The sequence below is a fragment of the Malania oleifera genome, chromosome 9, assembly GCF_029873635.1.
Source record: "Malania oleifera isolate guangnan ecotype guangnan chromosome 9, ASM2987363v1, whole genome shotgun sequence".
NCBI classification, from domain to species: domain Eukaryota; kingdom Viridiplantae; phylum Streptophyta; class Magnoliopsida; order Santalales; family Ximeniaceae; genus Malania; species Malania oleifera.
The window spans coordinates 5,596,310-5,617,186 of NC_080425.1; the positions used below are offsets into that span (position 1 = coordinate 5,596,310).

Genomic DNA, 20,877 nt, shown 5'->3' on the forward strand with positions numbered 1-20,877 from the left:
CTGAAGGATTGGCAATCACACTCCAAGTAAAAGCCTTATCCTTAAAGGAAATTTTAGCTTTCCAAATTAAAGAATAAAGGGCAAAAGGACTAACATTAGGATCATGGATCAAATGAGAAAGATGTCTTAAACATCTTACAGTATAATTTACCCAGTGAACTTCCCTAATAACCAGTTTCATTTAAGGAGAACAACCATGTGGATATGATGAATACTGGCAACTAAATTCATCAAAATCTTTGTCCTCTGACCTTCCCACTGAAAACCAACAAACAAGTTTGTGCACTATGCACAAATTGGATGGTATAACAACATCTCTCTTGGAAGTTTTTAAAAGCGAGTTTTTTTACAAGAATTTATGGTAAGTGGGTCCCAAAAGTCTGTCCCACCAAGTTTCCCATGGTTAGACAAATTACCAAGCTCACCAAGCAAATCTTTTTAAATTTACCAACAAGATTTACAAGTTTAAATGCTCAAATTTTAAATCACAGATGCACGAGCATACGTCTTGCACAGAAATATCAGAACAAGCATGCCCACAAATCTATATTAAGAGTTCCACATAGAGAGAATTAGAAGGGTAAATTAAACCAATGGGGACTAAACATTTACCCCATTCATGTTGACATGTTAAGAGGACTGACCTTTTATTTTTCCTACAGGAGGTATTAAAATTCAAAATTTTTCATTCTTAGAGACAGCAGCAAAACAGGTTACAGGGACCTATTGAAAATCTAATGTTGATGACACATCAAGCAAGAAGTTATTATATCAGTGGGGAGTAAACTTTTATACCGTTTAGGGATTTAACTTTTTGCCAATGATTTTCGCATCACCCGAACTAAGAGAAAGAAAAAGTCCTTATAACAGGAATTGAGTAAAAGTTTATACATGCTGATGTAACTGCTTCTTCTTGATCAATCATCCACATCAGATTTTTATTAGGTCTCCATTACTTGTGTGATGGTCATACCAGTATTTCAAATATTTGAAATTTAATCCCTCCAATAAGATAACAAAAAAGATTAGTCCCCACTCCCCACTAGGAGAATGGGGCAAAAATTTAGTCCCTACTGTAATTTATTCAGATATGATTGGTTTTTTTTTTTAAATTCAGCTATATAGATTATTAACAACAACCAAGCCTTAAGTCACACTAGGTGAGGTCGACTACATGAATATTTTTCTGCCAATTTATGTGATCGTAGACAATTTCCTTCAACAAATTTAGGGCTATTAAATCCCTACTCACTATCTCATTCCAAGTTATTTTAGGTCTGGCCCTACCGCTTCTATTGCCCCTCACAGTAATTCACTCACTCTTCCTCACTAGCGCACTATGTGGCCTATATTGCGAATGCTCAAACCATCTGAGTCGTCTCATCCTTATCTTTTCTTCTACAGGAGCTACGCCTAACTTACTGCAAATATGTTCATTCCTTAAATTATCTTTTAATGCTATACTAGTAATCCATCTTAGCATTCTCATCTTAGTCACCCAACATTCTGGTCCATATAGCATAGCTGGTCTTACAATCATCCTATAAAACTTCCTTTTTAATTTTAAGGGTATTCTACGATCACACAGCACACTCAAAGCATTTCCTCCCTTTACCCAACTTGATTTAACTCTATACATTACATCTTCTTCAATTTCTCCTCCATCTTGCATAATATATCCAAGGTATCGAAATCTACTAGTGCTATTATTTTTTCGTCATCAAGTTTAATTTTGTGTCCAATATTTCTCCTACTATGACTAAAATTACATGTCATATATTCTGTCTTATTTCTATTTATCCTAAAGCCTCTAGATTCTAAAGCTACTCTCCATAATTCTAACCTAGATTCTACCCACCGCTAGTTTCATCAATCAAGACAATATCATCTGGAAACAACATATACCATGGAACCTCATTTTGAATATTCCTAGTCAATTTACATCACTAAAGCAAAAAGATATGGGCTCAAAGTCGCTCCACTTGCAGTCCAAATGCTAATCATTACTCCATTGTACATATCCTTAATGACACTAGTATACCAACTACAAACACCCCTTTTTTCTAAAAACCACCATAGAACTTCCCTAGGTATCCTATCATATGCAAGCCCCTTTTCTCTTCCCTAAACTTTTCCATTAATCTTCTTAAATGATGTATATCTTCTGTAGTAGACCTCCTAGGCATAAAACAAAAAAATAAATAAATATTAAAATAAAAATATGAACAGGAAGAACTAGAAAGCTCGTGCAGACTTGGAGATTCAGTTTCATGTTTTTAATCATCTGTACATCCACACACTCTCCTAGGTGGGGAATATTAGTTAGAAAGCATGTAGCTTCAAGGTCTCACAGCTCTACAAGCTTGCCCATGTCCTCTTTTTATGGTACGAAATCCACACAAGACATTCTGATGAGCTTTAAAACTTGAAAAAAAAAAAATTTCAATGCAGAAATTATCACTCTCTAGGCTACTGATAAATGCCAACACTTCGACCCTAAAAGAAAGACGAGGGCAGTCAGTGCCACTCAGAAACACCAGCAGAGCCAAACATTAACCTAAGATTTACATAATTTGGCTTGAAAAACAGTGACAAGCGATTAAAGACATAAACTTGGAACTAGGAAGAAAGGATCTACAATAATAAATTCATAACAAACCACACCTTCATCCCTTTGTATAGAGCTCGTGAGCGGCAAGAGCGAAGGCATGAATGATCATATTCAGACTTGACATATTCCTGAAGGCGATGAATTTTATTCCTACGACGCCATTGCTTCCAGGACCAGGCACATGGATATGCAAGCACTGAGAGAATGCTGTGCACTGATCCTTCCCACCAATCATATGCAGCAACGGAGTTAATCTCATCAATGAATCTGTTGAATGCATCTTCATAGCTGCAGATCACGAGTAAGGGAATTATTAGTAACAGTAAAGGTGTGATGGAACAAGTCGATCCTAGCATATAACAGCATGTCCAAATCCGTGGATCCTAAAACTATTAGCTCCAAAGCATGCAAACCATTTCAACTTGCAGGCTGTAAAATTTATAGAGCTGAGTTGCTGTACAAGTTTATACCCTAATGATCAATATAACCTGCTTGAGGTTTTCTAGGGTAAACATCAAAGTTTTCAGTAATTTGATACCAACTCATGTTGCTGGAGTATAATATTATAAACCCAAAACAAAATTATGTTAGCATCAGATTTGCCATTATAAGAAGCTTTTTCAAGTTGATTTGTTTCCGTACACAATCTCAATAATTGCGTTTGGAGGAGAGTAAGGAAGATGCCATGGTTCCCTGAAGGTATTAGGGCCCATGAAGTACATTCTGTAAACATGGCTGTGAGTTTCTTCAACCCTGGCTCCCCGCACCTACAATTTGAGTAAACATATACAAAAAATGTGTCAAACTATGCAGCATCTGGACTCTCTATGACTAAACACAGCATAAACTCAAGAGAAAGGAATGTTGAATACCAACAATGTACCTCTGATAGTGAGAGAAGATATGGAAAATGGTGATGACTATGATGTCCAATTGAATTTGCATTATGGTAAGAACCACCTGATCCTACCAATTTAATTCGAAAAGTACTCAATAATAGAGCTAGGAGCACCAGAATGCAGGACAACAGAAATGCAAAAGGCAAAGGCCCTCCAAATGTATACACAAGTTCCTCAAGAGGTGTATAGCAATTTGGCATCTTATATTTGTCGGAAATACATTTGTAAGGACAAGATGGCTGGCTAACTCCCCCTGCAAAAAGTGCGCATTCTCATGTGTAAATATGGATCAAAAAACAAACCAATAACAAAAGGATAAATGAAAAAGACAAGACACTGTAGTGCAGAAGCCAAATAAAATGTTAAAAATACCTCGAACATATATAAAATCTGCACGACTGGGGAGAAGCTCAAGAGGACAAGGAATGCAAAGACTTGCATCAGAGCCATCAATATCTTTGTAAGTACCAATAGGGCATTCCTGTAAATGTATTGATTGTCAACATATTGACAAAACAGTGTTTTAATTGTGCACTTCTGAAGCAATAGGAATAAAACCCATAAAGTCCAACATTGAACATAAGGAAATATTGTACAGCTATGATCTAAGAAGCTAGTAAACTAAACATCATAATTTACTTTAACTTTTTTTGAAGGAGATTACACAAAAATTAGCACACCCAAGGAGCAGAAAACAACTTGTAAAGATTGTCAGGTGAGAAAAACCAGTAACTGGAAGAAACATTCAGAAAGAGTGAAACAATTTTAAAATGCATAACAAAGAATAGCTTGACACATTATGTGCCCAATTTATCTAACATGAGAAGGATTATCCTTGAATTTGATCAATTACAAATACAACATCCTTAAGGCAGGTAATATCCCTACAGGCTACGAGTAAATGGTTATATAGGCACGAGTAAATGGTTATATAGGCATGCATCAATCATGTTCAGTAAATTATTTATAAGTTCAACACACGCTTGATGCACCAAGAAAATCTCTTGTAAAAACGTACCCATACCTTGGATAAAAACAAAACATTTCACTTCTGATTCAGTCAAGTAAATATACTCTCCACAGTTACACTTATGGCTCATTTGTTAGCAGAATAACTATTCCTTGGAATAAGAAGGAATATAGTGAATATGTTGGGAATGTAGTTAATAGTTATTCCTTGTATGTTTCTTATTATTTCATTCAACATGTAATAAGAAAGAAACAGACATTCCAATGTTGAAATATCGGAATGTTTATTCCTTTTTAATTCCTTATTATGGACTCATAAAAAGTTTCTCATTGTTATTGATTTGAGGAATCAACATAGTTTTTGGTATAACTAACTATAACTAACCCATTATGACTAACCTATTCCTAGGAACAGACATTTGAACCAAATGAAGGGTTAGTGCCTGTTTCCTGATGTTTTCCTGATGTCATTTCAGTCCTTAACGTCACAAGTACTCTTTTTAAAGTCTTCGCCTGAAAAAAAACAAATCCCAATTTACCCTTACTTAAATTGGTCCCTTCTCCATCTCCTTCCAAGCATAATTAACCGTGAATTCCAAGTTCCATGCTCTTTAGATCTCTGTTACCACCCTTTTTTGTTAAAATTTTCACCCCTAGAATGCAAAAAGATTTTTGGTTCTCGGGAATCAAAGCAACACACACCCAAGGTGTGTATCCCTAAAATCAAAGCTTTTCTCTAGCTGGTTATGTTTAATAGGATCAACACCAATAACTTGTAACAAATTACAAGACCGTTAAAGGCTCTCGCTCCCTCTCCAGACATATATGTACTTTGTTTTAATTGCTCTGAACCTACTCTGCATCTTTTCTTACATTGTGACTTCGCATTGAGGATTTGGAACAAACTATTTAATTACTTTGGGGAATGATGGGTTTGTCCAAATACTGGAGTTTTTGGCAACTCATTTTATCAGTTTTGGCAGGGAAAAGGAGGGTAAGGAGTTATGGAATGGTGCCCCATTTTCAGAATATTGGGGTTTGTGGATGGAACGAAATGTGTGCATTATTTTAGGGAAGAAGTTGTCATTTTTTCTAGCACAGGAGAAGATTCACCATTTGGCTTCTCTTTGGTGTGTGGGTAATGGGAACTTCAGGGGGATGCGCTTTTCAGATATTCAGCATGATTGGCTTTCTGTGTTCAATTGATAGGACATGCTGATCATTTTGGGTTGTTTATAGCGTTCTTTTTGGTTTTCCCTTCTTAATTTTTCTGGGGTAACCGATGGTTTTGAAAGGAGATGCCTTACTTCCTATTCTATCAATGAAGTTATTTTGCTATCAAAAAAAAAAATGCAATTTAATAATCTTAAAGAATCTAAAAAATATAATTTAAATTTGTAATTGTACAACGGATGCAATTCAGCACATATGCTTCTAAATTGATCAATTAATCATGCTGTAAAGTTAGAGATGGAGGAGAGGAGGAAAAAAGAGGCGGAAATTTCCCTGGAGCACGTACAGCTCTAAGTCTGCCCTTTCATATATTAGTAAGAAAGAAAAGACTTAAGGGCAACAAGACCCCCATTCATACAACCTAATTACTAAAATAATATATTATCTTCTAGCACTTCCCCTCAAGCTAGAGTTGTATGAATATCGCCAAACCCCATCTTGTCTCAACCATTAGACAAGGTGAGCTTAAATAAGGCTTCGTGAAAACATCACCCAAGGCCAAAATGATCCACATATTTCACAAAGGTAGCCCTCGCGACACGACCCTCTCCAACACAGCATCCCTCAAAAAATGACAATTAACTTCAATGTGCTTTGTCCTCTCATGAAACACTAGATTGTTAGGCAATATAAATGGCAACTTAATTATCACAAAACATATATATTAGCTTTGTTACCAAGAGTCCCATCTTTGACAAAACAAACTTCATATAGCTCGGTATTCTGCTTGAACACTAGATCTTACTACAATAGTTTGTCTCTTGCATGCTAGGTAACAAGATTACCTCCCACAAATGTCCAATATCAGCAGTAGATCTTCAATCATCAATAGAGTCAGCCCAATCTACGTCAAAGTATCCCATGATCTAACAGTTCCTATAACATTTATATATCAAACCACTAGGAGAGCCTTTGAGATGTTGCAAAATCTTACAAACAGCATCTGAGTGTGGTTGTTTGGGATTTTCCATGACTCACCACCCCCATAACAAAATATATGTTAGGTCTAGTGACAATCAAGTAGATCAACTTGCCAACCACACTGCCTATATTGACATTTGTCTTCAAAGTCCGGTCCAACATCCCTAGACAACTTCACATCGGGCATAGTAGTATCAACTGGTTTACCTCCCAACAACCCAATCTCACTTAGCAAGTCCAACGTATAATTCTTCTGAGATAGATTCAATCCTTTCCTAGACTGTACAATCTCAATACCAAGAAAGTAATGAAGACTAAATTCCTTAATTTGAAATTTTTCTTGAAGCCATTTCTTGGCATCTAAAATTCCACTGTAGCCACTGCTAATGATGATTAAATCATCAACATAAACTACTAGAAGTGCCCCAAAGGTCTCCTTTTTATGAAAAGTAGAACTAGGTAAAACCAAATGCAAATACCATAATGCAAAATAGTCAAACTAGGCTCAAAGAGACTACTCAAGACCATAAATGGCCTTATGCAACCTCCATACTTTATCATCCTCCCCTTGAGCAACATACCCAGGAGGTTGCTCCATGCATACCTTTTTGTGCAAGTCTCCACACAAGAAGGCATTCTTCACATCTAACTTGTGTAGGAAGCAATCAAAATCAACTACCAACGAGATAAATACACAAATAGAATCAGTCGAGCAACAAGAAATGTGGTCTCAAAATAATCAATACCATATGTTTTGGGTGTATCCCTTGGCAATCAATCTGATAGGGTCACCTAAAGAACTCTATACCAGGAGGAAGATCCACCAAGTCCCTTGTCCCTCAAATGTTCGGGGCATCCATTTCTACATCCATAACATGTTTCCACCTAGGCATATCAAGTGCTTCAACATGTGAGGAAGGGATATTCATAGAAGAAATAGACAAAGCAAAAGAACACATACGACTCGGAAGGTGAAGAATTGAAACATAATAAACAAAAAAATAAACGCAACCAAATGTTGAGTATATGAACGAGTAACTTCCCAGTGAGCATAGGCAAAACCAAGTCAAACTCAAATGGATCTCTAGAACACCAGGAGTCAAAATAGTGATGGGCAGAGGGGCGGCTGCATGGTGGCAGTGACATCTATGCTTGATTTCCATTGTTTATAAATCCTCAATGCTCGTTAGATCAGTAACTGATGGATTTGGAAAAAAATCAAAAGATTTCTCAAGAGAGATAAGGATAGGGACTAGAGGATTAACACATGAAGAGGACCATAAATCATTGATGGACATAAATTATATTTGTCTCGGTAGAGAGGCAGCTGCATGGTGGCAGTGATGCCTGTGCTTGCTTTCCATCATTCATAAACCCTCAATGCTCCCTGGTCAGTAACTGATGGGTTTGGAAAAGGAGCAAAGATTCTCAAGAGGGATAATGGAAGGAATTGGAGATTAACGCATAAGGGGGAGCCATAAATCATTGGACTCAAAATAGATTCATCCAAGGACCCATCACTAGAGAAATAAGATGTCCCCTCAAAAAAGATCATAGCAGCACTAACATACTTCCTACAAGTGTGAGGATGAATCATTTATATCCTTGCTGAGTTCTCAAGTATCCAACAGAAGCCTGTTTCAAAACACAAGGAGAGAACTTGTCCTAACCAGTATATAGAACATGAACAAGACATATGCACCCAAAGATAGGAGGCACAACAGAGAACAGAATTTGTCCCCCTAGAACGAGAGGGGTTCTGAGCAAAAAAGAAGGTGAAAAAGAGGTCCAAAATGTTTTGGGAACATGTATTTGGAGTAGACACCATGCTATGTCAGGCAAATGTCCATTTTCTTCATTCAGCCACTCCATTATGCTGGGGGCTATGCATATGACATGTTTGATGAATAATCCATTTGACCAAGTAAAACAACTAAAGCTTGTTTTTAGCAAATTCAAGTGCATTATCAGATCAAAAAATTTTAAATTGATGCCAAAGAGAGTTTTTATTTCCTGATAGAATTTAGTAAAAACATTTTAAAAATTAAACAATCAAATTCTTGACTCTACATGGACCCCAAATATCTGAATGAATAAGAGAAAAAGTGATTTATTACAGGACTCGAATCTAGACGGAGTCACAGAAAGGTCCTAATATGCTTTCAGACATGCAGAACACTCAAATGAGAAACAGATTTGAACATGGGAAAACTTGTTTTAGTTTTTGAACAAATGGATGAAGCATGCCATATATCCAGAGAAACAACATGAATAGAATTTGAGGAAGCCGTATCATAAGAACTGGATCCACCACGACTATCACCGAAATAATACAAGCCATCCTTCTCAAGCCCACCACAAATCGTCTTCATGACACAATGAGAAGGAAAGAATGCTACAGCACATTTATGAGATTTAGTCAATTGATTTCAAGAGAAATTTTGGCACATATAACACAGAGGAGAGGGGAATAGAAGGGAAGAATATTTCCATAACCAAAAACAAGTGCAATCAAGCCATCAGCAAACCAATGTAACAGAACCATCAGCAAGAGTAACTTTAGAGTGTAAAGTAGTGGGGTCAATGATTGAAACAAATTAGGACTACCTTGTCATATAGGAAGAACCACCAGACTCAATAACCAAGGTGAGAAGGAAAAAGGACACAAGCCCAATTGTACATAAATGGGCCATAGTAGCTTTAGATATAGAATACTGGGTTAGAGTATTTGAACCATGCATACAAGATTGTCACACTCCTCTTGTGATACGGTAAATGATGTACTCAACTCCACAGTGAAGTGGCTGGGTGCATTTGAAATGACAACAGTGGAATCACCATTAGGCAAGAGATTTATTAGCCCAAGGAGATCTCAACAGCGGTCAACAGCATGATTGTCTTTGCCACAATGAGTGCAAATGTAAGAATTGCCCCAACAAACTTCTCGTCCTAATACACTACCACTGCCAGAACTGCAATCCAAACCTCATTCTCATCCTCCAAATCTTCCCATACCACTATTAGAAGCAGTAACCATGGCTGAATTATCAAAGCTTTAGAAGAAGACAGCCAACACATACTAGCACAAGACAGCAGCACTTCAGAACTTCAAAGATAGAAAACTTCAAGAGGCAGGATTCTATGACCACAGAACTGAGGTTACAATATCCTAGGAGTAATAACTTAACCATGAAGAACAGGGCAAGCCACAAAAAAGCACTGCAGGCTCTTAATAAACATCCTTGCAGCAGCTACAGGCATTATGGCAAGCAGCAAGTGGAAGCGAGTGCAGGTAAGAAGAGTCATCAAAACACCAGCAATTGAAACATGATTGCAAGCAATCAATCATGAACATACACAGCATCAAAACAGCATCTTCATGGCAGAACCGTCCAACAAACAGCAGCAGTATACCAAAGCAGAGTAACTGACATCAGCAAACCGCCATGAACAAAAACAGCATCTTACCAAGGATGCTACAAAGCCTAATTGAGATGAAATGTTTACCTAAATGACTCTCAAACAAACCAGAAAATCAGCTTTAGGAACAGATTAGGGGAAGAAGAGAGAAAAAAAAAACAATAAAAAAAAAAATATAAGAAACAAGTCAGATAAATCAGATTTAGAGGAGATTAAAGCTCTGACACCATGCTGTAAAGTTAGCGATGTAAGAGAGAAGATGAAAAGAAAAGAAGAAAAGAAGAGAGAGAGGGAAGAAAAAGAAAAGAGCAGGCAGTTCTCCTGGAGCATTCGTGCAGTTCCAGGTTTGCCATTTTATATATTAATGATAAAAAAAAAAAAAAAAAACTTAAAAACAAAAATACCCCCACTGACACAACCTAATTACCAAAATGCATATTCTCTTCTGGCAAATCATTTGTTCGGTCTTTGCATCTAAATAAACATTTTTATAATGTACTTCCATCTCCATATTAATCATCATTCCATATATATATATATACATATAATATGATAAAAATGAAAATCATAAAAACGTATTTGACTTGAGAAGGAAAAAAGACTTCAAGAATAAAAGGGTCATGTGTGAATGTTTGGTCATACGATTAGAATTATGAAATGCATTTAGCAGCTTCATAACTGAGACAGACTGTATTTTGTGACCATTCAACAGCGCCACCCACTTAACAAATTGTGCAGGGGCAAACATTTGACACATTTCAAATGGGTAGGATAAAATTTTAATCAACCTAAACAATCACTTCTAGATTAAATACATAAAAGATGGCATATTTTTCAGGAGTTAAATTCGGCATTGCCTCATACATGATCATTCCAAATTCCCAACGGCGTCCCAGTTTTGCATGAAATGATATTTATAGGGTTGGAAAGAGATAGCAAAAAGTGCCTATCATATGACAATATGAACCTGATGGCTGATGCACCATCTAATTTATAGTGTCATGTGTCAATCTTTGGTCATGTGATTAGAATTATGGAATTCATTTAGCAGCTTCATGACTGAGATGAACTGTATTTTGTGATCATTCAATGGAAAACTAACTGTAAACTCTGGTGGCAACCCACTTAACAAATTGTTCCAGGGAAAACATTTGACACATTGCAACAGGTAGGATAAAATTTTAATCAACCTAAACAATCACTTCTAGATTAAAAACATAAAAAATAACACATTTCTCAAGAGTTAAATTCAGCATTGCCTCCTATGGTCATTCCAAATTCCAATGATGTACCAGTTTTTTGCATGAAATGATATTTATAGAGTTGGACAAAGATTGCAAGAAGTGCCTATCATATGGCAACGTGAGCCTGATGCACCATCTAATCTACAGCTTACAAGAAAAAACGATAATATTATAGATATAACTTCAACAATGCAATGCAAGCATGAAACAAGGACGACACAATGAAAGGCAAAGTATCATACATTGCAGAATGTGCCATAGAGGCCCATCGGGCATTTCTTTCCTGTAACAGTGCCCTCCTCTCCATAAAGACCACCATTATCCCCAGCACCTCCACTGTTAAATAACAAAATGAAGTACCACTCTGTCATGAAACAAACTCTTACTATGAACTGATATCATGAAACATGAGTTTTTTTGTACAGAAGCCATAAATCTATAATATTAATGGCATGGGGGAAAGATAAAGACAAAATCCTAATTAAGGTAATTATTAAAAATAACAGAATTTAAAATCCAAGGGTGCTGATACTTGGAAAGACTAGCAAAAAATAGCTAACCAATAGTCCTGAAGGACTCAAATTAAATTTTAAAACTATTTACTGCATGTACCAAAGGTTTGTGCACAAATTTTTATGCTCTGAAAAAGATTTTGTGCTATTAATCATTTTAAACAGGCTTACCTACTGTTGATGGTACCATTTATAGTTGCAACCGGAACATATTCATCACTCACATCTATTTCAGACCAATGAAAATGAATTCTCCCACCGCCGCCACCGCCACCATGAGGTCCACCAGTGCCACCAATAACAGATAAGGATGAGCTCTCTGCAAGGGTAAGTGACTGAAGAAACAGAAGAATTGTCCCACCTGAACCTCCCCCAAGGCCTCCAATCAAAGTATCATTACTGTTTTTTCTTGCATTACCATAACTTTGACCATCAGCCCTCAGAAATCCATACGTATCAAGCCTTAGAAGCGGCCATTGAATGGATCCCATCACTGACAAGCACGGATCAAGAGTAGGTCAGCCATGATCTACTATTAATGAACAAGTGCCAAAATAGGACACAGGAAACCTCTACCAATTTACTGAACTTTGGTTAATTCTTAGCATCCAATACATGGTTACGGAATTTTACATAATTCAAAATGAATGCGTCAAAATGTATCTCAACACATACAAGACCAATACAACACATACAAGACCACTAAAATGAGCAAAATATAACATACTCCACAGTTCACATGGGTAAGCAGATTTGATGGTTTACTGTATTGATAAAACTCTATCCTTACTATAATGCACCAAGTGCAAGAAAAAGAAAAAAAAAACAAAAAGAGAAGGCAGGTAGTTTTACTTAATTTAATATAATCACCATGATGATGATGTACAATGAGCCTATTGAGATCAGCAGACAATCACCAAGATCTACATGTTAGAACCCCATCTCAGAAAAACATCCTATGATATTATCATATATAACTACACAGTTTATACCATGTCAGTAAAGTATAAAAGCAAGAAAAGTGGAAGACAAAACAACTAAAAAATTCAATTCAATTTGGCATTTTCTTCATGATAGACACCACTTAAAATTTAACTTTGAAGTCTTTCTGAAGCATGGCCTGAAAATTTACAGCTGCAATAATATCACCCTTCTTTCTATTTCCTACTGAGAAATTGCTTAATAGAATCACCCTTTCACATTTGCAACAATTCTTACTTTTCTTTGGTCACGACTAATTTAGAAAATGTAGACCTCAAATAATTATTACAATTGTTAGGAAGATTTAAATTTATTATGCTTGGGATTAAAAATAATCAATTCAGGCATATGAAGTAATCCAGTAGATAACATTATTACCATAAATTTGACCTTGTCAAAATAAGCCTGTAATTCAAATCTAACAATGTTGCATATGTATGTAGAGAAACTGTGTCAAGTTGTTGGTTTAGATATTGTTGTATCACCAAGTCTGGGGCTATTCAACAGTCATCATTGTTTACAGTCATTTTTTTATATTAAAAGGAGTTCTAAAGTATAAAGTGTTCTACTATTTTGTTCAACTACACTTTCCAAAACATATTCTTTTTTATGTTGGGGATAATGGAGAATTCTCTCTCAAAAGTTCATATCTACTTCGGTGCAAGGAGTAAAATAAATAGAAAAGAATATATATGATGAAACAAGGGTAAAGCAGCAGGAAATATGTGTGTGTGGACACATGCGTATTACCTATTAAGACATCAATAATACAAATTTTTGGAAGAGAAAAAAAGAAGATTTATTAAGAAAGAAAAAAGGTACAGTAGGGAGGATGAGGCATCCTCCAAAAACAGCATAACTTACAAAAGCAAAGCCCTCTGATTTTTTTTATAGCAAAAGAAATTCATTAATAGGAAGAGAATTTACAAGGGGGAGAAAAGGCATCTCCCAGAAAAATCTGGAATGAAGCAGAGAAAAACTGAAACATCCAAAAACAGAAATCAATCCAACCAATTCTTCTAATCCCTGTTTAAATCCTGAAAGCTAGCTTCTCTAAAAATTCCAAACCTGATACACCATAAAGAGGTCAAGAACTGAATCTTTTCCCACACCAAATACGAATTCAACTTCCTCATGGAAAAAAACTGCACATTATTTCCCAACCAAAGACCCATAAAACTGCTGATTTACTACACTTCCATAGAGCTGTCCTATCCTTCCTTCTTCCAAAGCCCGCAAAAGAAGTGAATAACAAATCTTCCACTGTATGGGGGAAGATCCAACTCTCTTCCATAAAACCTAACAATTTATTCCAACTCCTCCTTGCAAAATCACAAAGCAAAAAGAGGTGAGAGACTGTTTCGGAATTCCTATAACAGAGCACGCAAATATCTGGAGAGAGAGCCTTCAAAGGTCTCCTAATCTGCCACAAGTTATTGGTTTAATTTTGTTAAGCACAACCAACCAAGTAAACACTATAATTTTTTGGGAAATTTTAACTATCCAAATAACTGAATAAAGAGGAAAGGGATAATTTAAATAGGTCAAAAACTCAAAGAATGATTTACAATAAAACATCCCTGAATGATCCAGTCACCAAGAACGAACATCCCCACCCAAGGATAATTTGCAATTGTTCAATACGGACAACCAAGAAGACAACTCCACCATCTCCTTATCATTCAGAGGTCTCCTGGAATGAAAATTCCAAGAGACTAGAAAGGCCCTCCCATTATCCACAAAGAAAGAAATAACTTTGTTTGGCTTAGAGCACAATCTAAAAAGACTTGGAAAAAATGGAAAAAGAATCATTCTCGAGCCATAGGTCTTTTCAAAAATGAATCTGCGGTCCCCTTCCCACCACAAATTTAGTGTGAGGGTTAAAAATAGAGTAAACCTGGGAAATAGACCTTCACGGACTCCCCAAAGAACATCTCAAGCTAGCATTGATATCCCACCCATTCTCATCTCAGCCAGACTTACTGTAAATAACTCTATGCCATAGGGAATTATCTTCCAAGGGGAAGCACCACAACCATTTAGTTGAAAGAGCGATGTTTCTAGACACCAACTTACCAAGACCCAACCCGCCCCCCCCCCCCTTTCCTTTTTAGACTTACTAACCTGCGCCCAGTTTACTAAATGGTCACTACAACCTACGACCCCCCAGACGAGCGACTCCCACTAGAATTATAAAAACAGATAAAAAAATACAAAGTGATGCTAGAGAGATAATCTTGGACAAGCATAATTCTATCGCCAAAAGAGAAAAGGGAACCCTTCCAGCTGTCTAGTCTCTTCGTAATCCCCTCCACTACTGGATTCCAAAAATCAGCCCCACTAGGATCTCCACCTAGTGGAACCCCTAAGTAAGGCGCAATTAAAGTAAACCACGCACCGCATCTGCAGACCAAACTCTAGTCCTCTCATCCAGTACATTTACAGCTGCTAAACCACTTTTCCCCATATTAATCTTAAGCCCAGAAACTCTCTCAAAAACATTAAGAATACCCAAAGTTTTTCTAAACAAAAGATTATGGTTATCAAGAATTGAAGATGAGAGCCCTCATTCCCCACACCTAATCCTTTAACCAACCCTCTATCAACCACCCTATCCACCATCTTACTTAAAACATCAGCTACAAGTACAAACAAAAAGGGGGATAAAGGATCTCCTAGTCTAATGCCTCTCGAAGCAGTCAACCAAGATTTAGGTTCACCTTTAAAAATAACTGAAAACCACACATTAGACTGGCAGACCCTAATCCACCTATGCCATCACTCTCCAAAACCCTTTTTCACGAAGAGGTTAATCCCACTGCAAATCGTTCAAAGTACTACAAAAAACATTTGAAGAAAAGGCCCAAGAAGAAGCTGAAAAACAACTTTGGCCCAAATCAAAGCAATAGGATTAAACTTATTCTAAAGGATTCTATCATTCCATTCTACACACAGCACCAAAAAACTAGAAATAGACTACCATGCTAATCTAACAGCAACAATTATAGCATAAAGAATATGAACATTGAAATTTCCATAGATTGATTTTTGTACAGAAATATTAGAACACAAAATAATATATTAAGTCAATTACGAAAAACAAACAAAGATATCTTTTCATGAATCCTGAGTGATATCAAAATGGCTTACCAATGATCCCCCCTCCAGCCACATGGCCAAACGACTCATTAGGGCCCCCAGTTCCACTCCCCAACTCACAAGGAAGATCAGCATTTCCATATTTATTACCACCTTCACTCACCCTTCCGTTGAAAACTCCTGAGCCCCCTCTTCCCCCATGCCCAGCACCACCACCAGCTCCATTAGAATAGTTTCCCCTACCAATACCTTTTCTGCAACCTGAAAATGGTCCCACTAAGTCAGACACTGGTACATGGAGTAATATTTCCATAGAAATTGAAGTTTTCTTTGGAAGCAAGAATGTGGAGGTCAACTTCAAGGACATGAGGAGCCAATTTATGTATGCAGGTTCTTTGAAATGCAGAAAGTACATGCATGGAACAGAAAATACATGCATGGAAACCCGTCCATTACCTAATTCTGATGCACTTATCATGCCATCTGTATCAACAATGACAGTCCTAGCCCTGTGGATGTGAATAATACTTCCTTTGATAAGGCCATTTACAAGAATGTCCTCCACTCGACAAATCTGCAAAAGGATAAATTATGAACTTAATTAGGTTAATAGGCAACTATGAACTATCACAAAATACGGTTCACCTACTTACACTCCTTTGTAAAGCAGTTAAAAGGATAGTGAAAATTCTCTCCAATGACTTTTAAATTTTTCCCATTTCAAAATCCTGCTATGGAAAAGGGAAAGGAAGGAAGAAAACCAATTCACATTATTTATATTGTTTTCTTTATTAAAACAAAAAACAAAAAAAGAGCGCACACCTTATGCATAAGTAAAACCCTGCATTTTGGACTGAGGTTCTGTAACTGCTTCAATTTCTTGTACTATTAGCGATATGATTGAAATAACATTCAACCATAGTCTTTTTTATTTTTTTCTGTAATTTCAGTTGAAATTTCAGATTTTGGGAGGACTCAAACAGAAAATGTGTTTTTTTCCCCTTCTTTTTTGCAAAATTTGGACCAAAATTTCTGGTATATCAACTGCACTTCAGGGAATTTAAAATAAAAACTGAAAAAATGAGCAAATTTGGAGGTTCTTTCTAAATTATTCACAATCATCTATTTTAATAATTTCCAAAGTTTCATTCATAATTTCCATAATTTAGTACGAGTTTCTGGAGTTTCTCTAAATTAAAATAGAAATTTCTACTGAAATCAAAGTTTCCTTCAAATTACCCTCAAAATTTCCATTTTGATTCAACATTAAGTTAATAACTGTAAGGAAATCAAAATAACATAAATTTAGTACTATCTTAAGTGGAAATAGTCAGAAACCTCTCCTAGATGCAACAGAGCTAATAAGGTGCTTGGCAATTAACAGAGATAATGCCAACAAAAAATGGCATGTAATCTCAAAGACACTACAGAACTCAAATCTAAATCCATCTCTTACTTGAAGAGAAAATGAAAGTGTACTATTAACATGACAATCATCTGGAGGAGTTATTAAGTCCATTGGGCATGACTGACTTTCACAGTGCGACTTCGTTACCCTACCAAAAAAATAAACATCAGAAATCTTCATCTAATTTCTATGATTAATGAGCAAGCAGTTAAGGAAAAACAATGAACCAGAATTTAAGCTCACATGCTTTTACTAGCATCATCATCCAGTGGAGCCTGAAGTATGGAACCGGGCCCAACCTGACAAATGTGAGAACTTGTGAAACATTTATGCGCAAACAGAAGTCCTAGATAAGTATAACATAGATATATAACACAGCATATATGAAAAGGGCATTACCAAAAATAAAATAGTGACCTATTCAATCAGCAAATGGGAAAAAGCTCAAAGGGGAAGCTGCAAGATAAAATCATGATGACCAAGAACCTAGGGGCCATTTGGTATCACTGTCAAAAGTTATGAAAACAGACACCAGAAATGAAACACTAAAATCCAGAAAGAAAAACTTTAAAACAGAAGCTAACAACTTGGTTAATATTTCCAAAATTGAAGCAAATTGAAGACCTAATTGAAAAAATGCTCTTTATTGTCCTTGAATCAAATAGCAATTAAAAAATATAATGAAAATTATAAAAATCAAAAGAATACAATTTTAAAAACATTGTAATAAAAAATAGAAAAATATATATATTACTATTTTTTACTTAATTATTATATTTCAACTCACTTTTTACTGCTACAAAAACAATCAAACAGTATATATATATATATATAATTATTATATTTCAACACACTTTTTACTGCTACAAAACAATCAAATAGTGTATATATATATATATATATATTTCTTAATGACTTTCATTATTTTTTCAAATTTTTAGAAATATTATGGATATTTTATTTTAATTATTTCTAAATACTCACTGTCATTTTCGTTTAAATATAGTCTTAAATTGCATATAAAATGAATGACTTAGTCTACAAAATTTAATTCTAGATAGTAAAGCAGTGTGCAAGTTACCAAACAACTAAAAATGAAAACTAGCAAAAACACAAAACTAGCAACGTAAACAAACATGTTCTCATAATGGGTTTCTTCATTGCACAGCAATGAAAACAGAAAAGTGAAAACAGAAACAATACCAAACAACCCCTTAAATTTCAAAACAAAGGGGAGAATTAAAATTATAGAAACATGAAACAAGGCGTTATGAAAGAATAACAGTTGTACTCAAAATAAATAAATAAATATACAGGGAACTCTCAGCAGGACTTTAAAAAAATATATATACAATATCAAGAAACAACAGAAAGTATTTAAAAACTTTATTACACTTTAAACCTGAAAGCAGACCAAAAGGGGGGAAAGTAACCCCAAAGCTTAAATGGAATGCAAGAGCTAGAGACAAGGAAGTTCAAGGATTTCTGCAAATATTTATACATGAAACCATTTGTGCATCATTAAAATAGCAAGGAAAATGGAACAAAATAAAATGATATCAGAACTACTGGGCAAACTATTAATGCGAGGAGCTTGTATTCTTGATATAAAAATGGGAATATTTCCAACTACATATCTCGCTGATCCGGAACTATGCTATAAAAAGTAAAAGCACAACTAATAAATCCAGGAGGAACAGCATGGAAAATAATTTTAATGATGCACCAAAAAGTCCAGGAAGAGGAACAGCACGAAAATTTTCCAAATACCAACATAATTTATGTCAACTAAGTTCAAAATGGACCAAGCAACAAAAAATGAGCATAAGAAAAATAAGATGATAAGGATGTTGATGATGATGACAATTTTCCAAAATCCAACATAGTTTATGTCAACCAAGTACAAAATGGACCAAGCAACAAAAAATGAGCATAAGAAGAATAAGATGATAGGGATGTTGATGATGATGACAAATTACAATGCTCTAGCATAGCATGACTGAATAAGCTTTGAATTGATAATTCTGCAATTAAGAGTCACTGCCTTTAAAAATTTTAATTGGAGATTAGTGATGACACCTTATTGATACTTCTCATATACAGTACATGAATTGTACATGCATGTGCATTCAAACTCAGAACAATCATGGTAACAGACATACTACAGTCAGCAATATATTTTCCCAGGTCTCCATTGCTCATCAGTAAGTACAAAATCTAATAAGGCCTCTCTATTCTGTTTGGTGTCACTGTTCCCAATGCAAATGCAACACAGGCCTATTCAACCAAACCTTCTCTAATATTGAAAAAGAGGCCAAGTGAGGTTATTTTCAACGAAAACCTCCATACAGTGTACTATTCTCCTAGTTGATCCTAGGATGCAATCAGTTTATATTTTATAAACCTTACATGACTAAGCCTCACAGGCCTACTCCAATAATAGAGGATTGGGGTGGGGTAAGGGAGATCCAGGGTTCAAATCTTAAGAATCAAACAAAATAAAAATAATAATAATAATAATAATAAAGTAACAAAATAAACAAAATTAAATGATAAACTAATCACTGCCTTACAGTTATGTTATAAAATAGTGCCAAGGAAAGTCGTTGGCCTTTTATTGCATCTCCATGACCTGTCAACTTTAGAAGTCCTTGACCATACACGCCCAAGTTTGTATTTGAACTGATGACGGAGTTTTCCTGCCAAAGACAAACAATAGTTGATCAGGACATCATATTCAAACCCACCAAGGAAAACAAATCCTGTGTTTCCGTCAAATATTAAGGATGCAGTGTAAATGTTAACCATACCCTTAGAACAACAAGATTCCTAACTTCAAGGACTGAAGTAGTAACGAATGTCTTTTCCCCACCATCAATTTGTATTTTGGAGTTCCACATAAGTAACATTTTGACTGCCACTCTGAGTGCACCACAAACCTTCACTCAATGGAAGAAAAAAAAAAGTGATACTAGATCATTAACAGGAAAAAAAAAAGTATATAAAGATTTACAAAGTTAGCAGATGAATATTTAGACATATCCTTCTATAACTTATAAGAACAAGGTACAAAACATATTGGAGACTTCAGGCCAGTTAGTTGGCCGGGAATAAATATAGGCTTATTTCCAGGGTATTGATCTTGAGATCAAAGAAAGTGATCAACAAAGTGGTGCACTTCTGTTAATAGGAAAAAAATCTTGGATGCCACTTTAATTGATGATAAGGCGGCAAGATCGTACCATTTTCAGATAGGTAAGCGGTGGAGGGTGGTGAGATTTGAAGGCACTTAACTTAAATACAGAGTGCAATAGGTTACTTCAGTCATCAACACAATATGGCAGAATTATGTTTGCAGCGGCATGTCACTCTCATGATGGAGAGGATGGGCTTTTGGTCCATGAAGCATGACACTCTCTTGAGTGGCATGCTGGTGTGTCTTGACACGTATTGGAAATGGACATGCACCCATATGTATTGGAAAAAAAATATGTATTATGGGCTTTGACAGGTGCCCAACACAGCATGGAGCCATGGACACATCATTGACATGGTCGTGGCATGACTTTGACGAGGATGA

At 35.8% G+C, this 20,877-nt stretch overlaps 1 protein-coding gene across 2 annotated transcripts in view; it reads right to left on the bottom strand.

The window, feature by feature from the left end:
* Positions 1–20,877, bottom strand: part of LOC131164447 (uncharacterized) — a 53,206-nt gene that overhangs the window by 14,486 nt on the left and 17,843 nt on the right. For both annotated transcript variants that reach the window (XM_058121632.1, XM_058121631.1), the window contains exons 6-17: positions 20,108–20,236; positions 19,871–19,996; positions 17,541–17,596; positions 17,346–17,445; positions 16,346–16,463; positions 15,941–16,150; positions 11,981–12,302; positions 11,540–11,633; positions 3,883–3,991; positions 3,495–3,763; positions 3,254–3,378; positions 2,665–2,899 (exon numbers count right to left, since the gene is read on the bottom strand). In XM_058121632.1, coding sequence (XP_057977615.1) covers positions 2,665–2,899; positions 3,254–3,378; positions 3,495–3,763; positions 3,883–3,991; positions 11,540–11,633; positions 11,981–12,302; positions 15,941–16,150; positions 16,346–16,463; positions 17,346–17,445; positions 17,541–17,596; positions 19,871–19,996; positions 20,108–20,236 — 1,893 coding nt within the window. The remainder of the gene's footprint in view (positions 1–2,664; positions 2,900–3,253; positions 3,379–3,494; positions 3,764–3,882; positions 3,992–11,539; positions 11,634–11,980; positions 12,303–15,940; positions 16,151–16,345; positions 16,464–17,345; positions 17,446–17,540; positions 17,597–19,870; positions 19,997–20,107; positions 20,237–20,877) is intronic.